The sequence below is a fragment of the Alternaria metachromatica genome (assembly GCF_023757995.1).
Source record: "Alternaria metachromatica strain BMP 0045 chromosome Unknown scaffold_44, whole genome shotgun sequence".
Taxonomy (NCBI): Eukaryota; Fungi; Ascomycota; class Dothideomycetes; order Pleosporales; family Pleosporaceae; genus Alternaria; species Alternaria metachromatica.
The window spans coordinates 29,179-52,462 of record NW_026055535.1 but is presented as its reverse complement, the minus strand read 5'-3'; the positions used below and the strand labels follow the sequence as shown (position 1 = coordinate 52,462).

The 23,284-nt window shown below is 55.3% G+C and overlaps 9 protein-coding genes across 9 annotated transcripts; 4 read left to right on the top strand and 5 right to left on the bottom strand.

The window, feature by feature from the left end:
* Positions 1–50: 50 nt before the first annotated feature.
* J4E83_010340 (uncharacterized protein) lies at positions 51–1,216 on the bottom strand (the record flags this gene model as incomplete). The annotated part of the gene is made up of 4 exons (XM_049337221.1): positions 51–237; positions 303–428; positions 543–826; positions 1,028–1,216. 4 exons carry the CDS (start codon positions 1,214–1,216, stop codon positions 51–53), a joined length of 786 nt encoding a protein of 261 aa, XP_049183610.1.
* A 1,166-nt stretch (positions 1,217–2,382) lies between these two features.
* J4E83_010339 (uncharacterized protein) lies at positions 2,383–3,276 on the bottom strand (the record flags this gene model as incomplete). The annotated part of the gene is made up of 1 exon (XM_049337220.1): positions 2,383–3,276. The coding sequence occupies one exon, from the start codon at positions 3,274–3,276 to the stop codon at positions 2,383–2,385; it is 894 nt and encodes a 297-aa protein (XP_049183609.1).
* Positions 3,277–3,725: 449 nt separating this feature from the next.
* Positions 3,726–5,388, bottom strand: J4E83_010338 (uncharacterized protein; the record flags this gene model as incomplete). The annotated part of the gene is made up of 2 exons (XM_049337219.1): positions 3,726–3,829; positions 4,452–5,388. 2 exons carry the CDS (start codon positions 5,386–5,388, stop codon positions 3,726–3,728), a joined length of 1,041 nt encoding a protein of 346 aa, XP_049183608.1.
* Positions 5,389–5,782: 394 nt separating this feature from the next.
* J4E83_010337 (uncharacterized protein) lies at positions 5,783–7,021 on the bottom strand (the record flags this gene model as incomplete). Its single annotated transcript, XM_049337218.1, has 1 exon — positions 5,783–7,021. One exon carries the CDS (start codon positions 7,019–7,021, stop codon positions 5,783–5,785), a length of 1,239 nt encoding a protein of 412 aa, XP_049183607.1.
* A 594-nt stretch (positions 7,022–7,615) lies between these two features.
* On the top strand, positions 7,616–10,247 carry J4E83_010336 (uncharacterized protein; the record flags this gene model as incomplete). Its single annotated transcript, XM_049337217.1, has 4 exons — positions 7,616–7,700; positions 7,755–8,429; positions 8,811–9,259; positions 9,309–10,247. 4 exons carry the CDS (start codon positions 7,616–7,618, stop codon positions 10,245–10,247), a joined length of 2,148 nt encoding a protein of 715 aa, XP_049183606.1.
* An 829-nt stretch (positions 10,248–11,076) lies between these two features.
* On the top strand, positions 11,077–13,632 carry J4E83_010335 (uncharacterized protein; the record flags this gene model as incomplete). Its single annotated transcript, XM_049337216.1, has 1 exon — positions 11,077–13,632. One exon carries the CDS (start codon positions 11,077–11,079, stop codon positions 13,630–13,632), a length of 2,556 nt encoding a protein of 851 aa, XP_049183605.1.
* A 2,282-nt stretch (positions 13,633–15,914) lies between these two features.
* Positions 15,915–17,445, top strand: J4E83_010334 (uncharacterized protein; the record flags this gene model as incomplete). Its single annotated transcript, XM_049337215.1, has 3 exons — positions 15,915–16,064; positions 16,115–16,960; positions 17,020–17,445. The coding sequence occupies 3 exons, from the start codon at positions 15,915–15,917 to the stop codon at positions 17,443–17,445; spliced, it is 1,422 nt and encodes a 473-aa protein (XP_049183604.1).
* Positions 17,446–20,416: 2,971 nt separating this feature from the next.
* On the top strand, positions 20,417–21,002 carry J4E83_010333 (uncharacterized protein; the record flags this gene model as incomplete). The annotated part of the gene is made up of 2 exons (XM_049337214.1): positions 20,417–20,878; positions 20,937–21,002. The coding sequence occupies 2 exons, from the start codon at positions 20,417–20,419 to the stop codon at positions 21,000–21,002; spliced, it is 528 nt and encodes a 175-aa protein (XP_049183603.1).
* A 265-nt stretch (positions 21,003–21,267) lies between these two features.
* On the bottom strand, positions 21,268–22,909 carry J4E83_010332 (uncharacterized protein; the record flags this gene model as incomplete). Its single annotated transcript, XM_049337213.1, has 3 exons — positions 21,268–21,616; positions 21,663–22,674; positions 22,723–22,909. The coding sequence occupies 3 exons, from the start codon at positions 22,907–22,909 to the stop codon at positions 21,268–21,270; spliced, it is 1,548 nt and encodes a 515-aa protein (XP_049183602.1).
* Positions 22,910–23,284: the final 375 nt, after the last annotated feature.

The following is a 23,284-nucleotide window of genomic DNA, read 5'->3' as shown; positions in this document are numbered from 1 at the left end:
CTCACTTCATAATATCATCACAGATTTACCTCCACAATCCATCCCATCATCTACTTCTCCTCCAACCCCTCCCCCGTAACCCTCCTCTCCCAAAGAAACTCATAATCATCCATCGCCCTACTCACAAAATCCTCCAAATCCGCGGCAAACTCCTCGTTCCACTCGTCCACCCACTTCTTCCTCTCGACTTCCATCGTTAAACCTTTGGCTTCATACCCCTTCTTAATGCCCTTGGATCTAAAGATTGGTGTACCAAGTCAGTGCTTGTCTCACATACAGTTCGTAACAGGGATATTACTGACGCGTTGATCGTACTGAGGAAACGCGCCATGAGCGGATTATCTTCAATCTTCTTCTCCTCCCACTCGTACAGCACAGACTCTGGATCCAGACCCGTTTGCAGGCACAACTGGCGGACGGCGGAGGGACTGTTCATGATGTCATCCGCGTCGATGATACGCGGCACAATACCGCTCGTGGCCTCCCGCTCCGCATACCATTCATACAACGCCCTCGTATATTTCAACGTATACGTCGTACACGTATACAACGTCCTTGGCTTAGTATCCGGAAACGAATCCTTCTGCGCGCGCAGCATGGATGGGAACATTAGGATTGGGTGTCGGATTTGGAAGATGGGTTGGAGAGTGAGGAGGAGGGAGTCGGGGACTGAGGTGGGGTTTGTGTGCGTAAGAGGGGAGGAAGGGGAGGCATTGCGTGGGTGGATGGTTAGGGCTGGGGGGTTGTCGGACGGGTAGACGGTGGAGAAGAGGCGGTCGGGGCCCGAGAGGAAGATTGTGTGTTCTTTTACGAAGGCTTGTTTGCCCTGTTGGAGATTCGTTAGTTCGTGTTTCCAAATGAGGCTTGAACTGGAACCGCGATTCGTGGGACGGGCCAGCCCGAGCACGTCATCTCGTGGGCGGATCACGACGGGAGCATGTGCGGTTGTGGCGCAGCCTTGCCCTTATACATAACTCCCCAACCCCACACTTCACCTCACCTCATCCCTCCACCGTTTCCTACTTACATTCTTCGCGCAATCGTCCAACTCGTCTTCCAAGCTACCAAACGCCTTTTTGAACGTCTCATATAACGCCGTCCTTTCTTCCTCAGGCCATTCGCTCAGCGGCCCTTTCTCGAGGCTCATCAGCGTCGCAAAGCCACCGTCGAAGAGCTTGTAGCCGGAGTTCTGGTAGCCCGGCTGCTTGGACATCATGGTTTGGAAGAGATTGGACGCTGAGCGGGGGTGCGTGAGGAGGTAGACTCCGCGGCGACCGGGGGGGAAGGCATTGGGTTGGGGGGTTTGGAGGGTGCCTGGCATGGTCGCTTGCTTCCAAGGTTAAGAAGATGTGGTAGGTTGGTATCGAAGAAAGAAGAAGAAGAAGAGTCTTGATGAGATGATCGATCTATCAAGCAGAGAGAGGAAAAAGAGCAAGACGAAAGAATTACCGACGGCAGAAAAGAGCTGGCTATCGCAAACAACTTATGCGCTTGCGGACGAATACACCCCGTCACTTGTACCTTGTATGAGGATCATCACGCTGCAGTACAGCGGGCTACCGACTGCCCGCCCTACCCAACGGTCTCACCTCCATGGTGTGTCCACTTGCGGTCTACGGCGACCGAGGAGTCCGAAAGAGCGGAGCAGATAAAGCGCTGCAAGGCGATATGGCCTTTAGGCTGTGGCAGCTGTCAAGGCTACGTAAGGCTACGCAAGGCCACGTCCACTAAGCGTCGGCATACCAGCCCCGCACAAGGCGTAAAGTGACTGCAGTCGCCTCGCGCCAGCGGCCGACAGACCGACGTTACACTATCGGCCGAAATATACGCATGCAGATCCGTGCAAGCATACGCACTTTTAGTATGTACGACCGCTACTTTCGTACATCAGGCAAAGTCAGGCGATCTCGGTGGATATTGTGTAGTAACAAGCTGGGATTATGTGGGGGTATCATGAAGAAAATTATCTTATCAATCAATCTGATCAAAATCAATCGCCGAGATATATGCGAGCACCCTTCTCAGCAGTGATCTTCGCCTGTTGTAACTCAACTCCACCAGCGCTTTGTTCGATCGCGTAATGTGCGACTGTGAATGCGAATGCCGAGGTCGGCATGCTTCAATCTAGACGCCTGACATGCTCGTGTCTTGTAAGAGACTGCCCGCGTGCATACAACCCCTACCCCGTCGACCAGAGATTGCCCTTGTTCGCATCGATCGTCGGGGCGCGCCAGGATAGTGAAGCACGCAGCAGGTTCGTGCGGTCCTCTGGCGTAGGCAGAGCGTCGTTGGTACCGCGGTACGCGTGGAAGAGGGTATTTCCTGGATGGACTATGCATCAGCGTTGTGAAGGACAAGCACCGACTCATCCGCGACTATGCTTCAGCCCTCTTTCCCACCCTGCTCATACTCCTTGTCCTGTTCGTGCCCATGTTCGTGGTGCCCGTTGAGATGCAGGATCCGCTTCATGCCGTCTACACTCTTCTCCAGATGGGGGTGTCGGGCTATGAAACCTCCATGATGGCCGTTGGATGGAGTACCGGTAATAGTGCGCTTCTTACCGGCAAGAGGGTCAACCGCAGCTACCCTTGGAGGCCACTCATCCGAGTCTTTCCAGCCTTGTACCAGCGCCTTGGTCATGTCTGCGAGGTTGATGGGCACCGAGGGCGTGCGCGACGAGACTACGATCTTCTGGAAGATGTCGCGGTATGCTTTGGGCGTGATGGACGCACGGATCGGGTTGTCCTCGAGAAGACGCGGCGCGACGGGGACGAGGTCGAAGGTGTCGGGCGTGGCGCTGGTGATAGAGTGCGATTCCGAGCCGGTGGGTGTGACGGCGTGCTCTTCGGACGAGTAGCCTGCTGCAGAAGACGGGCGGTTGGCCTGTCTTTGGCGGTTCGTGCCGTACTTCTTCACGCTCGCTGCGCCCGTCCACACGTCTCGTCGCTCGACCCAGATCCTCAGTCCTTCATTCTCTTTCATCTCGCGCTCCAGCCTCTCTCGACGGCGCCTTCTGCGCGCCTCTCTTGTGCTCGCTACCGCATCGCCGATGCTCTCAGGGTTGTCGAACCTGTACGGGCCGACACCTTCATCTTCTTGATCCGAGTCTCCAGACTCCGACTCGCCGTAGTAGCGCTCGCGAAAGTCGGCAGCGTCGCGCACCTCTTCGTCCGAGGCTGACCAGATGGCAGGCACGTCGGGATACTCCCAGTCGTTGCGCAGGCGCTCGTCGAAATAGCGCCGGGATGCTCGGGCGGCGCTCAGGTTGTTCTCCATGGTTGAGGCGTGAGTGCAGCGCTGATCGCAGGTGTGATGGGCAGAAGAGTGGGGAACGGCAAGCGGGGACCAGGCTGACTGTCAGACCCCAAGGTTGGAATTGCCCAACTTCCAAGCCTGTGTACCAAGACTAGTGACGCACGCGATTAAAAGGTTGATCACCCTCGCGCAGACGTCAAACAACTATCGCGCGTTGTGCTGCGGGGTATTTTGTACAATCTCGAAAAGATCAGACGGTCGTGGAAGCGGGTTGAGAGTGGATATGCGAAAAGAAAGTAAAACCGGCAGTGGCCGCGATTAAGAGGGTCAAGGGCAAAGACAATGCGACAAAGCTTGAATGGGCTTTGCGCTGGCACTGGCGCGAAACGGATCGTTGACGTCGACCGCACGCAAATGCATGCAGGGCAGAATGGAGGGGCGCCGTACTTTACCCAGCCGAGCAAGCGCATTCACACCACCTTTGCCCATCCGACCTTCACTCTGTAGGCCAGACACTGCATCTCGAACTCATGGTCTCTGTTAAGTAGGTTCATGAGCGCTGAATTCTTGTTTCCTATAATTGGCTTTGTAATGCATTATATGACAAGAAAAATACATGGAACAAGTCATCAATTTCGATGATGCGATGCTAAAAGCACCGCAAAAGAATCACCCCAACCATCCACCAACCCCTGGCGCTTGAGAGTAGTACCGCGACCTCCGTACAAACAAGGCTGGTCGCTGTGGCCTACCCTGGGGAGCTGCGGGTACATCCAACGCCACTCTCTTCGTAGGTATTTCCTTCTTGTCGCTGTCTTCCACCACCACCTCCTCTACCTTTGCCACCCCTAAATTTCCATTTACCTTCTCCGCCGTAGTCCAAGAAACATTCATACAAGTCAGCATCGCCCAAATCTTAACAAAAGCATGCAAATGCCCAAACAGCAGATACGCCGGAAAATACACAACATCGCGCGGATGCTTGCGAAAGTGTTCCAGAATCTTAACAAACTTGAACCCCAAGATCCAGATCGCAAGCGCAATCGCGCTACCAGCAAAGTACTCACTTTTCCCGTATTGTCTCAGCGACGCCCGAAGAGTCATATACATACACGCCTCCTGTGTAAGCGACTGCCGGAAGAACCACATAAGCAAACTCCACGACATAAACGGATGCCGCTTCCACGTCAACCCACCCATCAACTGCGCCGGATTATTCCGCCAAGTCGTCCGCGTCCAGCGCAGAACCTGCCCCATAAACTTCGGCCACTCCCCCAGTTCCGTCGTCATAACGCTATCCGGTCCAGCCTGCAGCCCAAAATCCCAATCATGCTCAATCAGCCAGCGCGTGTGGAACTTGTCGTCATCGGAATTCAAGGGCTCGCTCTTAAACGGCATGTAGCTGTTCAGATACCCGTTTAGGAACTCAGGCGACGCGTAGATGGCTGTGCGGAAGACGCCGAAACGGCCTGGGAGGGTTGAGAGGCCGCGGTCGATGCCGTAGGTGCCTCTGTACTCGTAGGAGCGCCGCATCAGGTATGTCATACCCATGAAGTTCCAGAACCCAGAAAAGGAGAAGGGGTGGCCGCGGTGTCGAGCTTGTAAATCGGCGCTTACGGCACCGACTTTTGCGTCTTCGAAGGGCGCGATTACGGAGGCGATAAAGCGAGGGGATTGGGGCCAGTAGGTGTGGTCGTCCTGGAGGATAACGAGGCGCGTGGAGACTTGTTTGAGGGCTTGGGCTGTTTGTTCGCGGCGGGAGGCTTTGACGCGATGGGCCACTACGACCTTGCTCTCTGGGAATAAAGCTCGAAATGCGCGGAATTGTTCGGAGGCTTGGGTTCCAGCGGTGGCGATGATGAGCTTGGGGACGCTTTGGGCGAGGATGGAGCGGACGACGTGATGCAGAGTTTCGCACATGAGGTCTGTGGTGGGGATGATGACTGTGACGTCGTTGATGTGGTATGTGGGGTGTAGCGGTATGGGTGTAGGCCGGTATCTATAGGTGCCGTATAGACTGATGAGGACACGGAAGTAGCGGAGCAGAAAGACGAAGAGGAATGAGATTGGGTAGATGTTGCGATGTAGAGATTGGTAGATTGGCCACTCTGTGAGGCGGGTCGACACAAACATTAGAGGCGTGGGTAGACTGCGGCTAGTCTCTGGCAATAATGCGATCAACGCATGCCGCGCAGGAAGTAGGTCGGTGAGAGCCATCGTGAGCTGATACTGGATTCGCTAAGAAAGCTAACTATGGAGATGTTGTAAAGAACAAGCAAAGGATAACGCCGTAACGAGGTGCCGTGGTAGAGTGTCTTGTTCATATCGAGCCAGCGCAAGGAGTCCTTTATATTGCACAGAACCATGGAAGGGACAGCGAAGTAGGCTGTGAGTATATGAGTAGTTACAGTGGTGTATTTGTGTCTCCTAATCAGCGCATATAGAATAGAGAGAAGGATGGCGATAACAGAGCAATCGCATTTGGTATCGTTGTTGTGAAGCAAAGAAACACGTGAGAGCCCCCTACTCACACCGCGACCCATTCGTACGGCGGCAGCTTCGAATCATCCGGCTTGTCCTCCGGCAACAACTTATACGCTTTCGTCTTGCAGAACGTCCAGGCGAGTGCGTCGCGTAGCCTTATTGCCCAGGCAGTCTGAGGGAAAGCGAACTGAGGGAAGCCAGGCGGCAAGTCTGCACCTTGACCTTGGACCTTTCGGTACGTCTCTTCGTAGCGCTTGAGCGCCGCTGGGATATCGTTGGTAGTCTTGATCTTTCCGAGTTCGCCTGCGAGGAAGTATGCGCCCTCGACAGCGAGGGTAGTGCCAACACCGAATGTGGCGTGGGCTGCATCGCCAAGAAGAACAGCGCGATTGTTCGTCCATGTAGGAAGCTTGACGTACGCTGAGCGGCTCATATAGAAGTCGTCGCATGCGTCCATGCCGGCGAGGATGCGCTCAGCTTGCCACCCCGCATCGTCGAGATACGTATGAAGGACTTCTTTCTGCTTCTCGGGACCGCCTTCCATCGCTGCTTCGACGAGGGGATCGTAGTGTCCATGTGCTGGCGTTGTGATGATGACGTAACACCCAATCGTCTTGCCGTTGCGATGCGGTCGCGTCATCAAGCCTCGGCCTTTTGGTGCGTTGTACCAATACCAGTGCTTCGTGTCGGATTCCTGGCGGGGAATGCTGAAGTATGCGACGTATTGCCCGATGAAGTTGTAACTTCCCTTGAGCGTCTCTTCATCCAGGATAAGGGAGCGTGTTCGTGACGCTGAGCCGTCTGCGCCAACGATGAGGTCGAACTTGTCTGTTGCTCCACTGTCGAAGGTCACGTCCACCGACTGGTCTGTTTGTTGTACCGCTGTGACGTAGTCGCCGTACACGTATTTCACATTCTTCATACTCTTTGACGCATCCAGGAATAGGCCGCAGAGATCTGATCGTAAGATCTCATACTCGGATGTGAAGCCGCCTTTTCCAAACTCGGCGACGATCTTGCTTTGTGCGTTGATCAGGCGTGTGCCCTCTTCCGTGGTGTTGCGTGCAAGTACGCTTGGCAAAAGACCCATCTTCTCGACGATGGAGATGGCTGGACCGCGAATCTCGATGGACTGGCCGGTGGGTCGAGGGAACGGCGAGCGTTCTAGAACGGTGATGGAGGCATTCAGACCTGTTCTGGCGAGCCAGTAGGCGAAGGTTGATCCTGCGATGCCGGCGCCATTGACAAGAACTTTGAGTTGGGGAGCTGTTGCGAGAGCCATGGTTCTGATGAGTCGTTTGGCGATGATGTGTTGAGGCATTTCGTTGGACGCGACACACGTTACTTATATACCTTGAAGTTGTGATGCTCTTGCGTCCAAGGCGTCCAGAGCTCAGCCTTGATGCGCTGAGGCACGCCTGACCCGAGATCAATCTGGCCCGAGATGCGTCAAACCCGAGCTCTTTGGCACACACATCGCTACGAGGCGCACCTAGTCGACGAGCTTATCGCAAATAAGCACTGGCTAATGCGCCGCACCGACATGGGATGAATTAAGGTATATTGTCGTGCTCCAATAGTGTCGATGGAGGAGTGCTGCCTGGCGTGAGACGGGCGGGCGCTTGGGTTGGTGCGTTTCGCTGGGGCCAACTCCCTCCCCCGCCATGCCCGCTTCGAGACAGGCGGGACACGTAACTTCCGAGCTGCGATGCGAGCGCATCGTATCTACCGTTTCTGTAGTGGCATGATGTAACGACGCCACAACGGCCGTAGCAATAGCCACTTTCTATCAATCTCACGCCTCTTCCCGACGCCCACGGGTCCAAGGTTCTGTCCAAGCCTGCGAACGCTAGACCACCTAGAAACACACCACATGATGGCGCGCATTCTTATCACAGGCTCTTCCGACGGTCTCGGATCAGCCGTCGCCAAAAGACTCGTCGCAAATGGACATTCTGTTGGTATGTATCTAAATTACCCGTGTTGAACGTCGCCCAGGCGCTGATGCGATGCAGTTCTTCATGCACGCAACGCTCAACGTGCAAAGGACGCCACGACAGCTTGTCCCGGGGCTGACACAGTCGTGACGGGCGACTTGTCCAGCCTTGCAGAGACCAAGAACATGGCAAACGAAGTCAATAAGCTGGGAGCGTTCGACTGCGTGATTCACAACGCCGGACTTTATCAAGGCCCATTCCGCAAGACAAGCGAGGGGATTCCAGCCCTGGCAGCCGTCAACACCGTAGCGCCATATGTGCTCACCGCACTGATCACTCGGCCCAAGCGCTTAGTATTCCTCTCCTCCGAGATGCATCAATCAGGTTCTCCTAGTTTGGACGACGTCCTTTGGCAGAAACGCGGCGAAGGTCAATACAGCGCAAATGCCGCCTACTGCGCGAGCAAACTTCACAATGTGTTGCTTGCCAAAGCTTTCGCCCGCAGATGGCCTGACGTGAAGAGCAATGCATTGGATCCTGGCTGGGTGGCTACCAAGATGGGTGGCAGTTCGGCGCCAGGCAGCGTTGATGCGGCGGTCGAAAGCTACGTTATGCTTGCTGAGGGAGAGGAAGAGAAGGCCAAAATGAGCGGGTGCTATTTCCACCCGGGCAAGCGCCAAGGCACGCCTCACAAAGCAACAGAGGACGAAAAGACACAAGACAAGCTGCTAGAGATCTGCGCTGAATTTTCTGGTGTTCAGCTTTCATGATGTTCGTCACCTTGCGAAACCCGACTTGTCGGCTAAATCCATGCTCAGTCTCTTCGGCGCAAGGGAATCGTGGGGTACTGGACCTCCGCATGTCTGATACGAAGTGTATATAGTAGTCTCGATCGGAGGGCACGGAACAATATAGAACGCGCAAATCACTACACGTTGCTGATGAGATCTGCGCCGAATGCAGATTGAACGATACGATGAACAGCCTGTTCAAGCCCCACATCTCAACCGCAACATATACTTCACCAAGATGCTTTCCGCAGTCTTCTTCATTCCCTCGTCATTGAAAGCATCATGTATCCTGCACTGTCACATCTTGTAGCCCTCGCGGCCATATCGCATGTCACTTTGGCAGTCTCTCTAGAAAGTCGCCAAGCACAGCAGAAAGTCACCATCGACCTGACGAAGAGATACCAGACAATCGACGGCTTCGGTTTCTCAGGCGCATTCCAGCGCGCAAACCTCATCGTCAATCTTCAGCAGCCCAAACAGCGCGCGGTTCTCGATCTCCTCTTCAACACGACCACCGGCGCTGGCTTCTCAATTGTGCGCAACGGTATTGGCTCGACGCCGAATAGCAACAGCGATTTCATGAATACGATCCTTCCTAAATGCCCAAGCACACCAGCGGAAGTCACTACGAACTACAGCGGGTACGTCTGGGATGCTAAGGATAGCGGACAGTTGTTCCTCAGCCAGAGAGCACAAGAGTATGGCGTAAATACCTTCTACGCGAATGCATGGAGTGCGCCTGGATGCATGAAGACAAACAACCAGGACACCAACGGCGGCCAGCTCTGTGGTGTACGTGCATCCCCGAGGTTCCCTCATCGCGTCCGCTAACCTACCCCAGGTCTCTGGTACCAATTGCCGCTCTGGAGACTGGAAGCAAGCCTACGCGAACTACCTCGTCGCATACATCAACTTCTACGCATCAGCCGGCGTCAAAGTCACACACCTCGGCTTCCTCAACGAGCCCGACTTATCCACCTCGTACGCCTCAATGCAATCATCCGGCACCCAAGCCGCCGAGTTCATTAAAGTCCTCCGCCCCACACTCGACCGTGCAAACCTGACTTCCGTCGGCATAAACTGCTGCGAAGCCACAGGCTGGAACGTCGCAACCCAACACGCGCAGCAGATCGCCTCTGCCGGCGCCGAAAGCCTCGTCTACGCCATCACCTCACACGAGTACACTTCGCGCATCAGCGGCACCATGCGCACTGCCGCTCGCGTCTGGCAAACCGAGTACTCAGACCTAAGCGGCGGGTGGAGCACAGCCTGGTATTCCAACGGTGGTGCCGGCGATGGCTTCACCTGGGCGAACACCGTCTTCAACGGTGTCGTAAACTCCAATCTGTCCGCGTACATCTTCTGGGAAGGCGTCCAGGACCGCGCTACGAATAATAATAACAACGAGAAGCTTATTCTTGTTGATGGCCAGAACTACCAGGTTAGCAAGCGGCTTTGGGCTTTCGCGCAGTTTCGCGTCGTTAGGCCGGGTGCTGTGAGGGTGGGGGCGAGTGGTGGGGCGAATGTCAAGGCTGGTGCTTTTGTTAATGGGGATGGGAGTGTGGCGGTTGTGGTTATTAATTCTGCGGCGGGTGCGCAGAGTGTGAGTGTTGCGCTGGCTGGGTATCCGGATGTGAAGGCGTGGTATACGGATAATACTCACGATATGAGTGTTGCGAGTGTGACCGTGGGAAGCGATGGGACTGCAGGCGCAAGTGTGCCAGGTAGAGCGATGATCAGTTTTCTGTTCAAGAAGACTGCGAATGCGACGATGTCGTAAGTTGGGTAGTGGATGTGGAGAGTGCACTGGCGGTTCGCGGGGCGGGCGCGCTAGGCGCTGAAGCCCCACCAGTGAAGGCGCCACTTCCGCGTGACATGAGCTGAGGTCACATCTTCAATCTCGAACAAACACTGCGTTATCCTTCGCCTGTCGTCAAATGCCATGTGCCTTCGTGAATGTCCCGTGGATTTTGTGAGGCCCCTCCAATACGAAGCGGCACGCTCACAGCGCGCTGAATGAAGCCAAAGCGCTTTCTTGACCCCGCTCACAGCTCGGTCCTTCTCCCCCAAGAAATCGCATCACGCGTTATCGCATCGTATTCGGACAGCAACATGGCTATCTTACGATGCAGATCGGATTTTGTGAGAGAGTTAAAGCAGTCACCGCCATAACGGCCAAGGCTCGGTCCGCAAGAAGCCTGAATTCTCCGGTGGTAGTCCGCAATGGGGAAAGGGGCCGATAGCTAATATTGAAAAGTGGACACTATCCACGATCTCCATGCTGGTGTTTCTATTTCCTGTCCACCCACAGGGCACATTGGGCAACCTGACCGTGCTATACGAAGTGCGCATGAACATCGACATGTCCCGAAAGCTTCCAGATAACGCTACGGGCTTGGTTTTCGTACAGATATAATGGTTATCATGGCTGCGATGCCAGACACGCATCCTCCTCACGCTCGCTTTTGACAATGGGAAAGATCTCTTGCGCCATCGCGGCCCTTGTTCTGGGTGCGCAAGTTGCTGTTTCAACGCCAATCCATCCTCGACTCCAACCGAATGCGATTGTACAACGAGCTGAAAATGACACGCCGGTGGCAGGCGGCATCATGCCCGGTGCCTACATTGTCGAGTTCGCGGATGACAATGAGACACCGGAGTCATTCTACGCGTCTCTTGCAGCCAGCGGCGTACAAGTTGAGCCTCGCATGGACCTGAGCTTCCGTTTCTTCAAAGGCGTCTCGTTCCAAGTCAAGAGGTCAAGCTCGAACTCGACTGGCGGGGACTTCTTACGTCAGATGAAGGCCCAACCGCAGGTCGAGAACATATGGCCGACGCGCATCACCACACGTTCAGGCGAGGAAAGTGTTGCAGTACCCTCCCAGCAGAAGCACACCAAGCGGCAAACCACCTCCGAGCGTACATTCTCTCCCCATGTCATGACCCAGGTCGACAAGCTGCACGCGGAAGGCGTCACCGGCAAAGGTTTCCGCGTCGCTATCGTTGACAGCGGTCTCGACTACACCCACCCAGCACTCGGCGGATGCTTTGGTCCGGGTTGTCTGGTAGAAGCAGGGTACGACTTCATCGGCGACAACTACATACCAGGCAAGACACTCCCTGAGCCCGATGACGACCCCATGGACAATTGCGGTGGACATGGTACCCACGTTGCAGGCACCATTGCCGCTCAGCTCGAAGGCAACGAGTATGGCTTCACAGGCTCGGCTCCTGGAGCAAAGCTAGGTGCATACAGGATGTGGGGCTGCACATCGACTTCCACGAACGAGATCGAGCTGATGGCATTTGCTCGCGCTGTCGAGGACGGCGCAGATATCATCTCTTACTCCAACGGCGATGAGTCGGGCTGGGCGCAGGATGTACGCGCTATCATCATCTCCCGCATTGTCGACTCCGGCATTCCAGTTGTGATATCCGAAGGCAACGGCGGAGGCCAGGGCATGTTTTACGCTTCTACACCGGCAACGGGGTATAGCGTCACGGGTACGGGAGCAGTGTCCAATACGAAATTCCCCACGTTCCTCGAGAGAGGCTCCTACACGACTGGTGCTAATGCTACCAGCAACGGTACGATCGACTTCGGCTTCTTGATGGGGGTACCTGAATTTGCTGCCGACACAACACTCCAGCTTTGGTCTGCTGCCGATGTCGATGACGCTTGCAAGCCCTTGCCTGATGACACGCCAGATCTGAGCCAGCGCATCGTGCTCCTGGAGTTCAAGGATGCAAGAGCAACCCAGTGCTATCCGCAAGATCAAGGCGCGAATCTCGCCGCGAAGGGTGCACGATTTATGGTCTACTATGAGCGCAGCAACCTGACGATGCGGGACGAGCCATACGTCTACGCCGACGGTATCGCAGGAGTAGTCAAGGCTGTCCCATACGTTGCTGAGCGTTGGCTTTCCCTCCTTTCGCAGGGCAGCACCGTATCCGTAACAATACCCGCGAATGGAACCCAAACGCACCTCGAGGAGCTTGAAAACAATGAGACCGGCGGATATGTCGCGGGCGAGCTGAGTAGCTGGGGCCCAAGCTGGGAGCTGAGCATGACGCCACAGATTGTATCACCCGGAGAGAACATCTTGAGCACGTATCCGACGGCTTTGGGTAGCTACCGCGTCATGACTGGTACCAGTATGGCAACGCCGCTGGTCGCAGGTGTCTACGCAATGCTTGGTGAGGTATACGGCAAGCTGGAACCAGAGCGACTTCGCAGGATCCTTACACACACGTCCAAGCCACTTGCATGGCATGACGGTACGAAGGCATACCCCGACATTCTTGCTCCAGTTGCACAGCAAGGCGCCGGGCTGATCCAAGCGTGGAACGCTGCCCACACCACTCTTGAACTCGATGTCGACAGTCTCATGCTAAACGACACGGAACACTTTGTCGGCACTCGAACCTTCAGCATAAAGAACACTGGCTCAACTGACGAGGTGCTCGACTTGGGCCACCGCAAAGCCGTCACAGTGTACACCATGCAACCCAACGTCCCCGACCTACGTACAGGCGTATTCCCCAACCCTGCCGTTGACTCATGGGCTACCGTCTCCTTCTCCTCCGACCGCATCACCGTCCCCGCTGGTCAATCCGCCAAGGTGACCGTCGACATCGCACCACCCGCAGGTGTAAACGCAACCCTACTCCCCGTCTACAGCGGCTTCCTCAGCATCGGCGACAAGCTCCACCTACCCTATCTAGGCGTCGTCGGAAACATGCGCGACGTGCCCATCGCAACGGCCGACAAAGTTTACCTCGCGCAAGGATACTCGCCCGCGCCTGCGAACGTATCCTACACCATCCCTAGACCGGATCCCGAGAACCCGCCCTTGACCGACCGTGGTGACATGCAAAACACACCGAATGTATACGTTGGCACTATTGTAGGATCGTCGTTGGTGCGCGTCGAGGTGGTGCAGGAAGACAAGGTGTTGGGTGCGTTGGCTGGATTTCCGCAGACGTACGTTGCGAGAGGTGAGGTGCGCGCGTACTTTAATGGGTTGATGGCGGATGGGACGGTGCTTGATGAGGGGGCGTATAAGATGAAAGTTAGTGCGTTGCGCATCTTTGGTGATGAGGAAAGTGAGGAGGATTGGGATGTTTTTGAGTCGGTTAGTTTTAAGGTGAGGTACGCTGTGTAGTAGCTCTGCGACGTGGGTTCAAACTGAATTGACACGTTCTGAGAATGTCTTCATTTCACTCCTTCTACTTTGGTCAGCCTTGAACATGCACGATAGTTTGCAAAGTCCTGTCGTGTGGTCAAATGTCAAGGACAGCGGCTCGGATAATGTACACTATATTCCCCCAACGGGTAGCGATATCATAGGCGTGTGGACGCGGGCTCTTGCTCGCCCGCCGTGCAGATAGACTATTTCCAGCGCGGTAACGCCATGCGCGACTTTTTCTGGAATATTACGCCACGGCCCGAAGCCATACCCACGGCGCCACAACACCGCGCTCAAGCGACTCACGAACGGCTTGTATCGCTCCGGAACTTTCCTTCTCCGCAACTCACCCGGGCGTCGAAACGCGCTACATCGACCACTGCCGGCGGTATCACGTCATCCTCTGCGACAACGACTGGCTCAACGCACGCAAAGCTTTAGTCTCCTCCACCCTGAAGGCATACCAACGCGCATCCTCTCCCCGCATCCTGTTCGACCCCACAGACTCTATCCGATGTCCCAGCAGCGGGAATCGCGAGCGTGGACAACGGCCTAGTCTCCGCTCCTCAACCTCCTTCGCGCGATCTGGTACAAGCCGGCGTCAGTCTTGGCGTAAGGGTCGTGCAATTCTGACATTGAAGGGCTGCGAGGTGCAATACATTGTGATCAGCGGAACCAAGGCCGTTGAGAAGAGCGCACGGCGGAGCAGCGGAGGGACACGATGCGCAATCGCATTGGGAGCAGATATGACGTCGAGCGGATTAGTGATGGCGCCTTACGACATTCTAGGGACGCATGTCATGTCAGGCCCACTGGAGCTTCGCACGCTGCCGAGCACGCTACCACACGTCTTACCTAACGACAACAGCTGCCCCAGATTGAGGCTCTGCGCTACCATCCGTACCTTGCAAATGTTACCTAACGACAATGCCTTTCCCCAGACTGCCGCTCCGCATCCTCCGAACTCTTTACATAACAGCAAATCTGCCCCAGATCGCGTCCGCAGCACTGGGTCAGCCCTGGTGTCAGCTTGCTTCCGTGCTGCTTCAACCTGCTTCCAGAAGCCGTGCTCACCGGAGTGGTTGCGTAGCTGCTTGTCCTTTGGCTCGGGAAGGTAGTCGAGTGCGGAGGAGGCCCGTTCTCCACGTGCTTCCTTCCCGAGTATTCCTCCGATACCCTCATATCCAGCGCCAATACTCGGAAATATATCTCCAAGTTGCGCAAGTCTCTCCGCGTCTTGGACGCCCATCGCAATAGATTCCTGGAGTTTGACACGACCGTATACCGATTTAAGGCATTGCGACAGAGCATTCCAGGTGTTACTCAGGTATACCAGCACACGATCATCTCGGGACTGTTGCGGTTTGGTTCATGGTGTAGCGATACAGGGTCGCATGACAGCCCTGAGGATCTGGATGCTCAAACTACACCTGTAGCGTGCCTGTGTACCATTGCAACCTGTTCACTAATGCGCCACTTCCACGCGACTCCGACCTCCTCTATATGCGCATGCTATCTCTGCAATCTCTTCGCGCACCCACGCATGTCATCGATATTGACACAATTCATTCGAAAACGCGACAAGAATGACGCATTCTCGTTATTTCGCTATCTCTGAAAGCATTGTTGAACAGATCTCAGCGGACCCTCGTCCCACAACGTAGGCCCAGAAATCCACAAAAGATAAGCGTCTATTTCACTTGGTCCGAAGTGCTTCGGCCCTGTTCCGGTCCTGGCGCGCGTGCTTGTCGTTGCGCGCAGCAGTGGTGGGCGGCCTTGTCGCGAAGCTTGCCCACGCCACCTGGGAAGCCACGACCGATTGCGCTCCCCCAGAGTGCTCTCGAACGCGCTCAACATGCACAGCGCGGGCGCTTGACACTGGTGACATTCGACGATGCAAAAAATGGAGTCATTTTACCGGGTTGGGCCTAGGTCGGCAAAACCTCGCTGTACCTGCACACATTTTTTCGCGGCTTAGTGCGGCTCCAGGCCAGGTTGCCTCGGTCTTTCGCGGCTCCACGCCTCTCACGCCAACGTGAAGCATCAACCACCAGTGTCCACTACCGCGAAACGACCCACGTACCTGGGGAAACAATGCGCGCGCGGCGACCTCCACATCGTTCCTGGGTCTGTGCCAGCCGATGTCGGTCGGGCCGACGATTCTTGCATATGTAAATGGCAGACGGTCGCCCTTGGAGGCACGTCTCATTCTCGTGCGCCATCTCCTCTTGATACCCAGGAACACTCATCAGGGCGACATGGGCTTCTCCAACGACAAGATCAGCGACGACAAGATGGGCAACGACCTCGAATACGGCGCCCAGCTCAAGCCTGAGGACACCAACCCCACGGGTCAGACCGATGCCGTCTTTGGTGAAATCGTCGAGGGAGGACCCAACTACCGCAGCGTATGTTCCCATACCATCATTCCTACCCAACGCATACTGACACCCTGCAGGTCAGCTGGTGGGGTTCCTCCGTCATCATGATGAAGACTCAGATCGGTCTCGGTGTCCTATCAATCCCCGCTGCATTCGATGCTCTGGGCCTCATTCCGGGTATCATCTCGCTGCTTGCCATCGGATTGATCACCCTGTGGTCTGGATACATGGTCGGCACATTCAAGATGCGTCACCCCGAGGTGTACGGTATCGAGGATGTGGGACAGAAGCTCTTTGGGCGCACAGGCCGCGAGGTGCTCGGTCTTGCGTTCGCTTTACTGTGGACGTGCGTTGCTGGCTCCGGTATGCTGGGTATCTCCATCGGCTTGAACTCGTTGTCTGAGCATGGCACGTGTACTGCTGTCTTCGTGGCCGTGGCCGCCTTCGTGGGCTTCGCAATTGCTTCGATCAAGACCTTGGGCAAGCTCTCCTGGATTGCGTGGGTTGGTCTTGTTGGCATCATGTCGGCTATCATCACCCTCACCGTCTCAGTCAGTCTCCAGGATCGCCCCTCTGCGGCGCCTCAGTTCGGCCCCTGGGAGTCTGACTTTGAGCTCTTCAAATCGCCTACCTTTGCTGAGGCATCGGCTGCTCTTTCCAGCATTGTCTTTGCGTTCTGCGGTATCCCTGCGTACTTCAACGTCGTGTCCGAGATGAAGGACCAGAAGGACTACTTCAAGGCTCTGTCGCTGTGCCAGTTTGTCATGACCTCGATTTACGTCGCCATCGGCATCGTCGTCTACTACTACTGCGGATCGTACGTCGCTTCACCTGCGCTGGGATCCGCCGGTGTCTTGATGAAGAAGGTGTGCTACGGTCTTGCGCTCCCGGGTCTGCTTGCCTCCGTCGTCCTGGTCACTCATGTAAGTTCCTCATTCCTCTTCCGTTTACTCCTTGCAGACAGTATGCTGACTCCAAACAGCTCGTCGCCAAGTACTTCTTCATCCGCACCCTTCGCGGAACCAAGCATCTCAGCCACCCCACCACCAAGCACTGGATCACCTGGTTCGGTTTCACCGCCGCCGTCTCCCTAACCGCCTACGTCATCGCATCCGCAATTCCCGTCTTCGGCGGTCTCGTCTCGCTTGTCGGCGCACTCTTCGGCACGCTCATGAGCTTCCAGCCCATGGGCTGCATGTGGCTCTACGACAACTGGCACCGGTCCAACCGCGACTGGAGGTGGAAGGGTATGGTCGCATGGTCCGTCTTCGTCATTGTGTCTGGCACGTTCCTCCTCATTGGCGGTACTTATGGTTCCATTGCCGGCATCATCGACTCGTACAACAAGGATGGCGGAACCAAGGCTTGGACTTGCGCGGATAACTCCAACTCCAGCGGTGGTCACTAAGCGTGGCTGTTTGTTGGAAGGAGCGTCATGATTGCATGGTCGCTCCAGTCTTGTTCTTTAGCGTTGCATATGCACGATTCGAATGTATATATCATACCCTGGCTCAATATAAGCCGTATCTCAAGATTTGAGTTCATTGACTTTGCAAAACTGTTGCCTTGAGTCGTTTGTTAATACCTTCTCTTTCGAACGAAAGGTAAAAGTCGAAACCGGCGACTGCTTCTGGGGGACACCGCCATCATGCGCCGCGGTAGTCGCCCAAGCAACGTTCGATTGACAGCACATCGCCACCTGGGGAATTCTTATGTGCGTGGAATCTAGTCTCGGGGCGTGGGTGGCATTCGCGTCGATCAATTGGCGTCGGGATAGCCGTGACAGCAGCAGACTTCCGCACGATCTACCGAGGCTGTCGCAGGTTTAGACCTCGTCGCAACTCCCCTATCTTTGTGTAGCAATGGCGAAGAGATGTTGCGCTGGGATCGTGGCAGTGTGTTTGGCGTCGAGAGAAGCTGTCATTGCGTTTGGTAGCGGGATCCGTCGTCGAAGGAGCGAGGTGCAGAGTTGACGGCTTCCTCAGGCAGACATGATACAAAAGGACGTAGGTAATGCAGCGGACTGATAGAAATTGATGTGTGGAAGATGGTGAAGGAGATACGAAAGCTGCGAGATCAAGAAAGCAAATGAAATCGCAAACCACATGGCGACAGCAACATAACCCACCGTGGCTTACTAGATACCTGGAAGCCAAATATCTACTCATGATCCGCCTCCGGGTGCGACGGCTTTCTTATCTACGTGCTGTTCCGCGCCCTACGCCCTCACACGCCCTACATGTACTCCGCGTCCACGCAGCTTTCCCGCAGGAGATCCCCGCGGAAAAGTGGGTCCCACACACCGACTTCGCACCACGGCACCTTCCCTTTCGTTCACCATGTCTGGAGAGACCTTCCCGTTTCGGTCGCGCTTTCCATGGCCCTTATCTGAAGGCACATTATTGTTCGTCGTGACTTTCCTTGGATTGCCGAGATATCCATGGATGGGTGAGGCACGTGGTGACTATGCGATGGGGGTTTGTTCACGCTGCGGGCTGCTTCACAGCTCGCGTGCGACCCGGGGAGCAGCGATACCAGAGGATGCGGCAGCAGCATGATTATCGTTCCAGGCCACGATCCGGCTGCAGCTGGTTATCTCGCTGCTAGCACACGTGTCCACGTGGTCGCGCGTTGAGTTGCGGGACCGGAGCCTCCCAAGGTCGTCGCGACTGGCCTCACTACCGCCTTCCCTACCAGACACGACCTTGCTTCAGCATCTGTCAACGTCTTTGTCTGGGCGGCGGGCATCGTTCCGCGCATCGCGCCAGTTGCGCAACGGCGGACGCATCTACACATCAAGAGGTGTTTGGATGCCCTAAACGAGAAGCACATTCCCCCGACACTCGCTGAAGACCTGGGTGCTGGAGCGCACGCTCGACGACAGCCCGCCAGGCCAAGTCCAATGTCCTGATCGCACCCAAGATATCGTCTATCCCTCGCCCAGCGCAGGTGCTGCTGACATAACAACTTCATCTCCCCATTCGAGACTCAGGCCTCAAGCAACCGCAGCCGCTACTCCCCTAGTCGCACGCGCGCTCGCAGTCCTCAGACCACATCCCTAAGACAACGAAGACAGTCACCCTTCTTAGCTTAATTTCGTCGCGCTGTATCGGACAGTTTGAGGTCCATGTGGAAGCTTTACACGAGAGTATGTCGCTGACTTCCAGGCCAGGTGCAGCATGTGTTTCTCAAAACGCCCAAGACACGCTCGTCACAGGATCGCTACTACCTAAGTAAGTGGGACCAGCGCTGTGCAAAACAGAACGACTGTACAGCATGACATTATGACAAACCTGGGGCGACTACCAAGTTGCCCAGAATTCAAAGAAGATGGCCAAAAAGCGCTTGCATGAACGCAGCGAAATCTTTCCAAGAGGTGCATTTCGCCGGGGCGGCGCTGCACTGGCTGCGCAGTGATGGTAGTGTTCCGACGGTGTTCAATGCAGCTGGATAGCATTAGCCAAGTCCGCAGCTGGCAGAACTCGGTGTATTGCACAAAGGCTCGGCATCTTGCCGACATCCGAACTTGAGAAACGGCTTGTTCTTAAAAGGTGGAATAATCAGGTGTTCTCGGGTTCCCCTACCGATAATCCTGGCTCTGTCGTGAGTCGCAAGTATTGGAAGGCTCGCCAAGACGACTGCGACTCTCTCGCAGTGATCCTTCTTACAACGTTCTATCAGTATCCGTAGTTATCATTGGCTAAAATGTTGTGCTGCGCCTGACTTCTGCCTGGCTGAAACCATTTGTAACAGGGAAGTCGGCCCTACGTGTGTTACAAAATCGAGTCGGCCCTACAGATGGACCATGCCAAGAAGTCCAGAAAGAGGCGCATACTGCAGCTTCGATTCATGATTGGCACCTTTGACAGGACGCCACGACGGGTAGAACCACAGCCGCGGGCACTTTCACTTCGTTACGGGCATGGTCGTGACCCTCTGAGGCTTAGACTGAGGCTGAAAGCCACAGTGACATCGGCAGTACCCATGAAACGGGCACTAACAAGTCACGAGATCGTTCTTCGCGACTCATCCCTTCATCTCGTCACTTCAGTTCGCATAACCCCGAAAACCTCAAGATGTCTACTCTGCCAAGAGAATGCACCTGGGGAGAGGTTTTGAAATGTGACGTGCAGGGTACAGTAGGGGTCACTCCCTCGTCCTCGGTCCGACCGTGAGCTCGACTTCGCGATATCGTGCGAGGAAACGGTGACAGCACTTAGATCAGGGTGAAGGATTGGAAAGGTACAAAAGGCGAGGTCCAGTCGTTTACATGTCCATCATCCATTCAACTCACATCGCCTTCACTCCTTCGCTTCTTCTTCTCAACACTCTCCACTTCACTTCTTTTACCTCAAGTCTGTGACTTTTCAACACTCAACATGCCTTCTTTCACCACCATCGTCGCCGCTCTTGCCGGCTGCTCTGCTATTGTCAACGGCGCCGCCGTCCCTACTCCTGAGGCTCGCGAGAACAGCCTCAGCAAGCGCGAGCCAGTTCTCGCAACCATTCTCGTCGCGGCTGGTACCGCAGCTGTCAGCGCTGTCGTCACCAAGGCCGTCGACGCCACCGCCAAGTTCATTGGTGACGTCCAGAACTTCGATGAAGCTCGCGAAGCCTTCACCCAGCAAACCACCAAAGAGATGATGGCCAACAACCCCGACCCTGCCCGCTTCCAAGCCGCCGCCTGCTACAACCAGGGCTTCTCGGTCGCTGACCCCGCCAACATCGACGGTCAGAACTCTGTCAAGTTTGAGCTTGGCCTTCTCAACACCGACTACGAGTGCATGTACATTGCTGCTCCTAACCAGTTCTTCACTGAGGGCGACGGTGGATTCATCAACGTAAGTTCTAGCTACTCAAGGAAGCTTATGAAGACTTCGACTAACAACACAACTAAAGCTTGCATTCGAGCACACCGACCGCTGCACTTTCGACGAGGCTACCGCCGATCTCACCTGCGTCTAAGCGACAGTGTTTCTAGAGGAGGATGTTGGTTGGCGAAGTTGAAGGGGAAGAATTGGGGACAAACTCTTGAAAAGGTTGAATGTGGAGCATGAACATGGCCGTTGATGTGATCGACGTATACAAAGCAACGTTCTCTTCTTTGTCCGATAGTAAATTAGATCTTTGTGCTCCCACACTCTCTTGTTCATGCACGTACTCATTCATAAGCATACTCCTGGCCAAAGAAGCATTCATTAAGACACTCCACATCTCTTGTAAGGAATCCCTAGTCCACGACATACTTTCCGAATGCTTTCGTGGGCACCTTTCGTTCAAACATGAGATCCAACTCTTCATAAGTTCTGCCTTTCATTTCCGGAACACGGAAATAGCACCACACCAGACACGGGATGCTGAGCCCACCGAAGAAGAATCCGAGCTTGCCACCCAAATCGGCTGCGTCTGGGTTGATCAAGTACGGAATCGCGACGGTCATGATGATGCCGACAAGAGCCTGAGCAGCGGTTGCAACGGCGACAGTCTTCGAGCGTACCCTTGTCGCGCTGACTTCGCAGAAGATGGCAAAAGCCACGGGTCCGACGCTCCAGTTGTAGACAGAGTTCCACACCAAGAGCCTGGAATGTTAGCGCAAGATTCAACGTCAGCATGATGCGCACTTACAATGAAGACTTCGCCCATGTCGCGCCTGTCGTAGGTACGAGGTCGAGTACACCCACAAGAAACATGAGAACCGTGAGGATTGTGAGCCCAACACCGAACAGCGTTCTTCTCCCGAACTTCTGCATCAAGTACCATGACAACAGCACACTGACCCAACCGATAGCCATGAACCCAATGCCCATGTTGAACGCTTGCGCGGTCTCGAGACCAGCGAGAGTGAAGAAGTACGTTCCGTAGTTGATGAGATACACACCACATAGAACCTGGGTAGAATACACCCCAATCGCAATCTCCGTTCGGCGCCAATTGACCTTCTTGAAGACGTCGGCATATGTACTACCCGCTTCCATATCATTCTCCAGTCTATCCGTTTCCATGATCTGTGCGAGCACAGCCTTGACGTTGACCTTGGCGCTCGTGAGCCGGCGAAGAGACTTCTCGGCGTCTTCGAGCCGATTCTGACGCACCAGCCACCAAGGACTTTCCGGAGCAAAGAACATTCCCGGGAGGATCACCAAGACCCAGAACCATTGCGTTGCGAACGGAATCGAATACGCCCAGTGGGATTGAAGATGCTGGGTTGCAGCCGCAACTCCGTTTCCAAGCAACTGGCCGGTGACGAAGCAAAGATTGACGTAAGAGGTCGAGACACTGCGCATGGCCAAGGGTGATACTTCCGATGCGTAGACAGGCGCGATAACAACAAAAGTGCCCAGCACCAGCCCAGCAAGAAGCTCTCCAGCAAGAAGAACTTGAAGCGAGCGAGCGAAGAATTGGATAAACACCAGGCCCGCGACTGCGATGACGCATGCATTGAACGTCCTCTTGCGCCCGTACCATTCCAACGGATAACCCGCGGCCAACGCGCCGACGACTTGGCCGATCGGGTTGCCCATCCCGAGTCCCGTCTGCCATGCAGCGGAGATGATGTACCCGTCCCCGAAAGCATAACCGAAATCTTTCTGGAAAGCAGGTACTGCGTACAAGTTGCCGAGAAGCTGGGGATCGAATGCTGCAGGGTTGTAAGTCACAATTCAGACGTTGGCGCACTTCGTCGTACATAGCATGATTACACCCAGGCTGAAGTAGAACGACCATCCTATTGCCTTGGGATACAGTGACAGGGCCTCCCGAAAGGTGAGCGCATGCTCCTGTTGAACGACTTCGCGCACTTCTTCTGCGGCAATCGAAAGCTTCGGTGCCATGGTCGCGCTCGGTTCGTCTGGGCTTTTCGTCGCGGTGGCCATGTTTGGCATTGAGGTGTTTGCACCGAGTTCGACCAACAACGTTGAAGCGGAAGATGCAGAAGCTTGTAAAGCCAAGCGCCTTACTGAGCTTATATCAACATCCCTCCAGGTCCCTGCGCTGATACGCGCTTATCAGTTGCCCGGGGTTCTGCTGCCGATGCGGGGTTGTGAACGGGAAACGGTCCGTTTCTGGCTCAAGCTGCGATGCGATCCTACGCTGCCCATCCTCTTTGCGGTTCGGACGTGAGCCGAAGTCACATCTGTTGGAACGATAGCCAGGATGCGCTGCGGTGAGGAGGTGGCCTGGCTGTCGGTTGTTACCTGGGAAGGCCCGTCGGACGCGGTCGCTATCGCCCTCGCTATCGCGCCAACGCT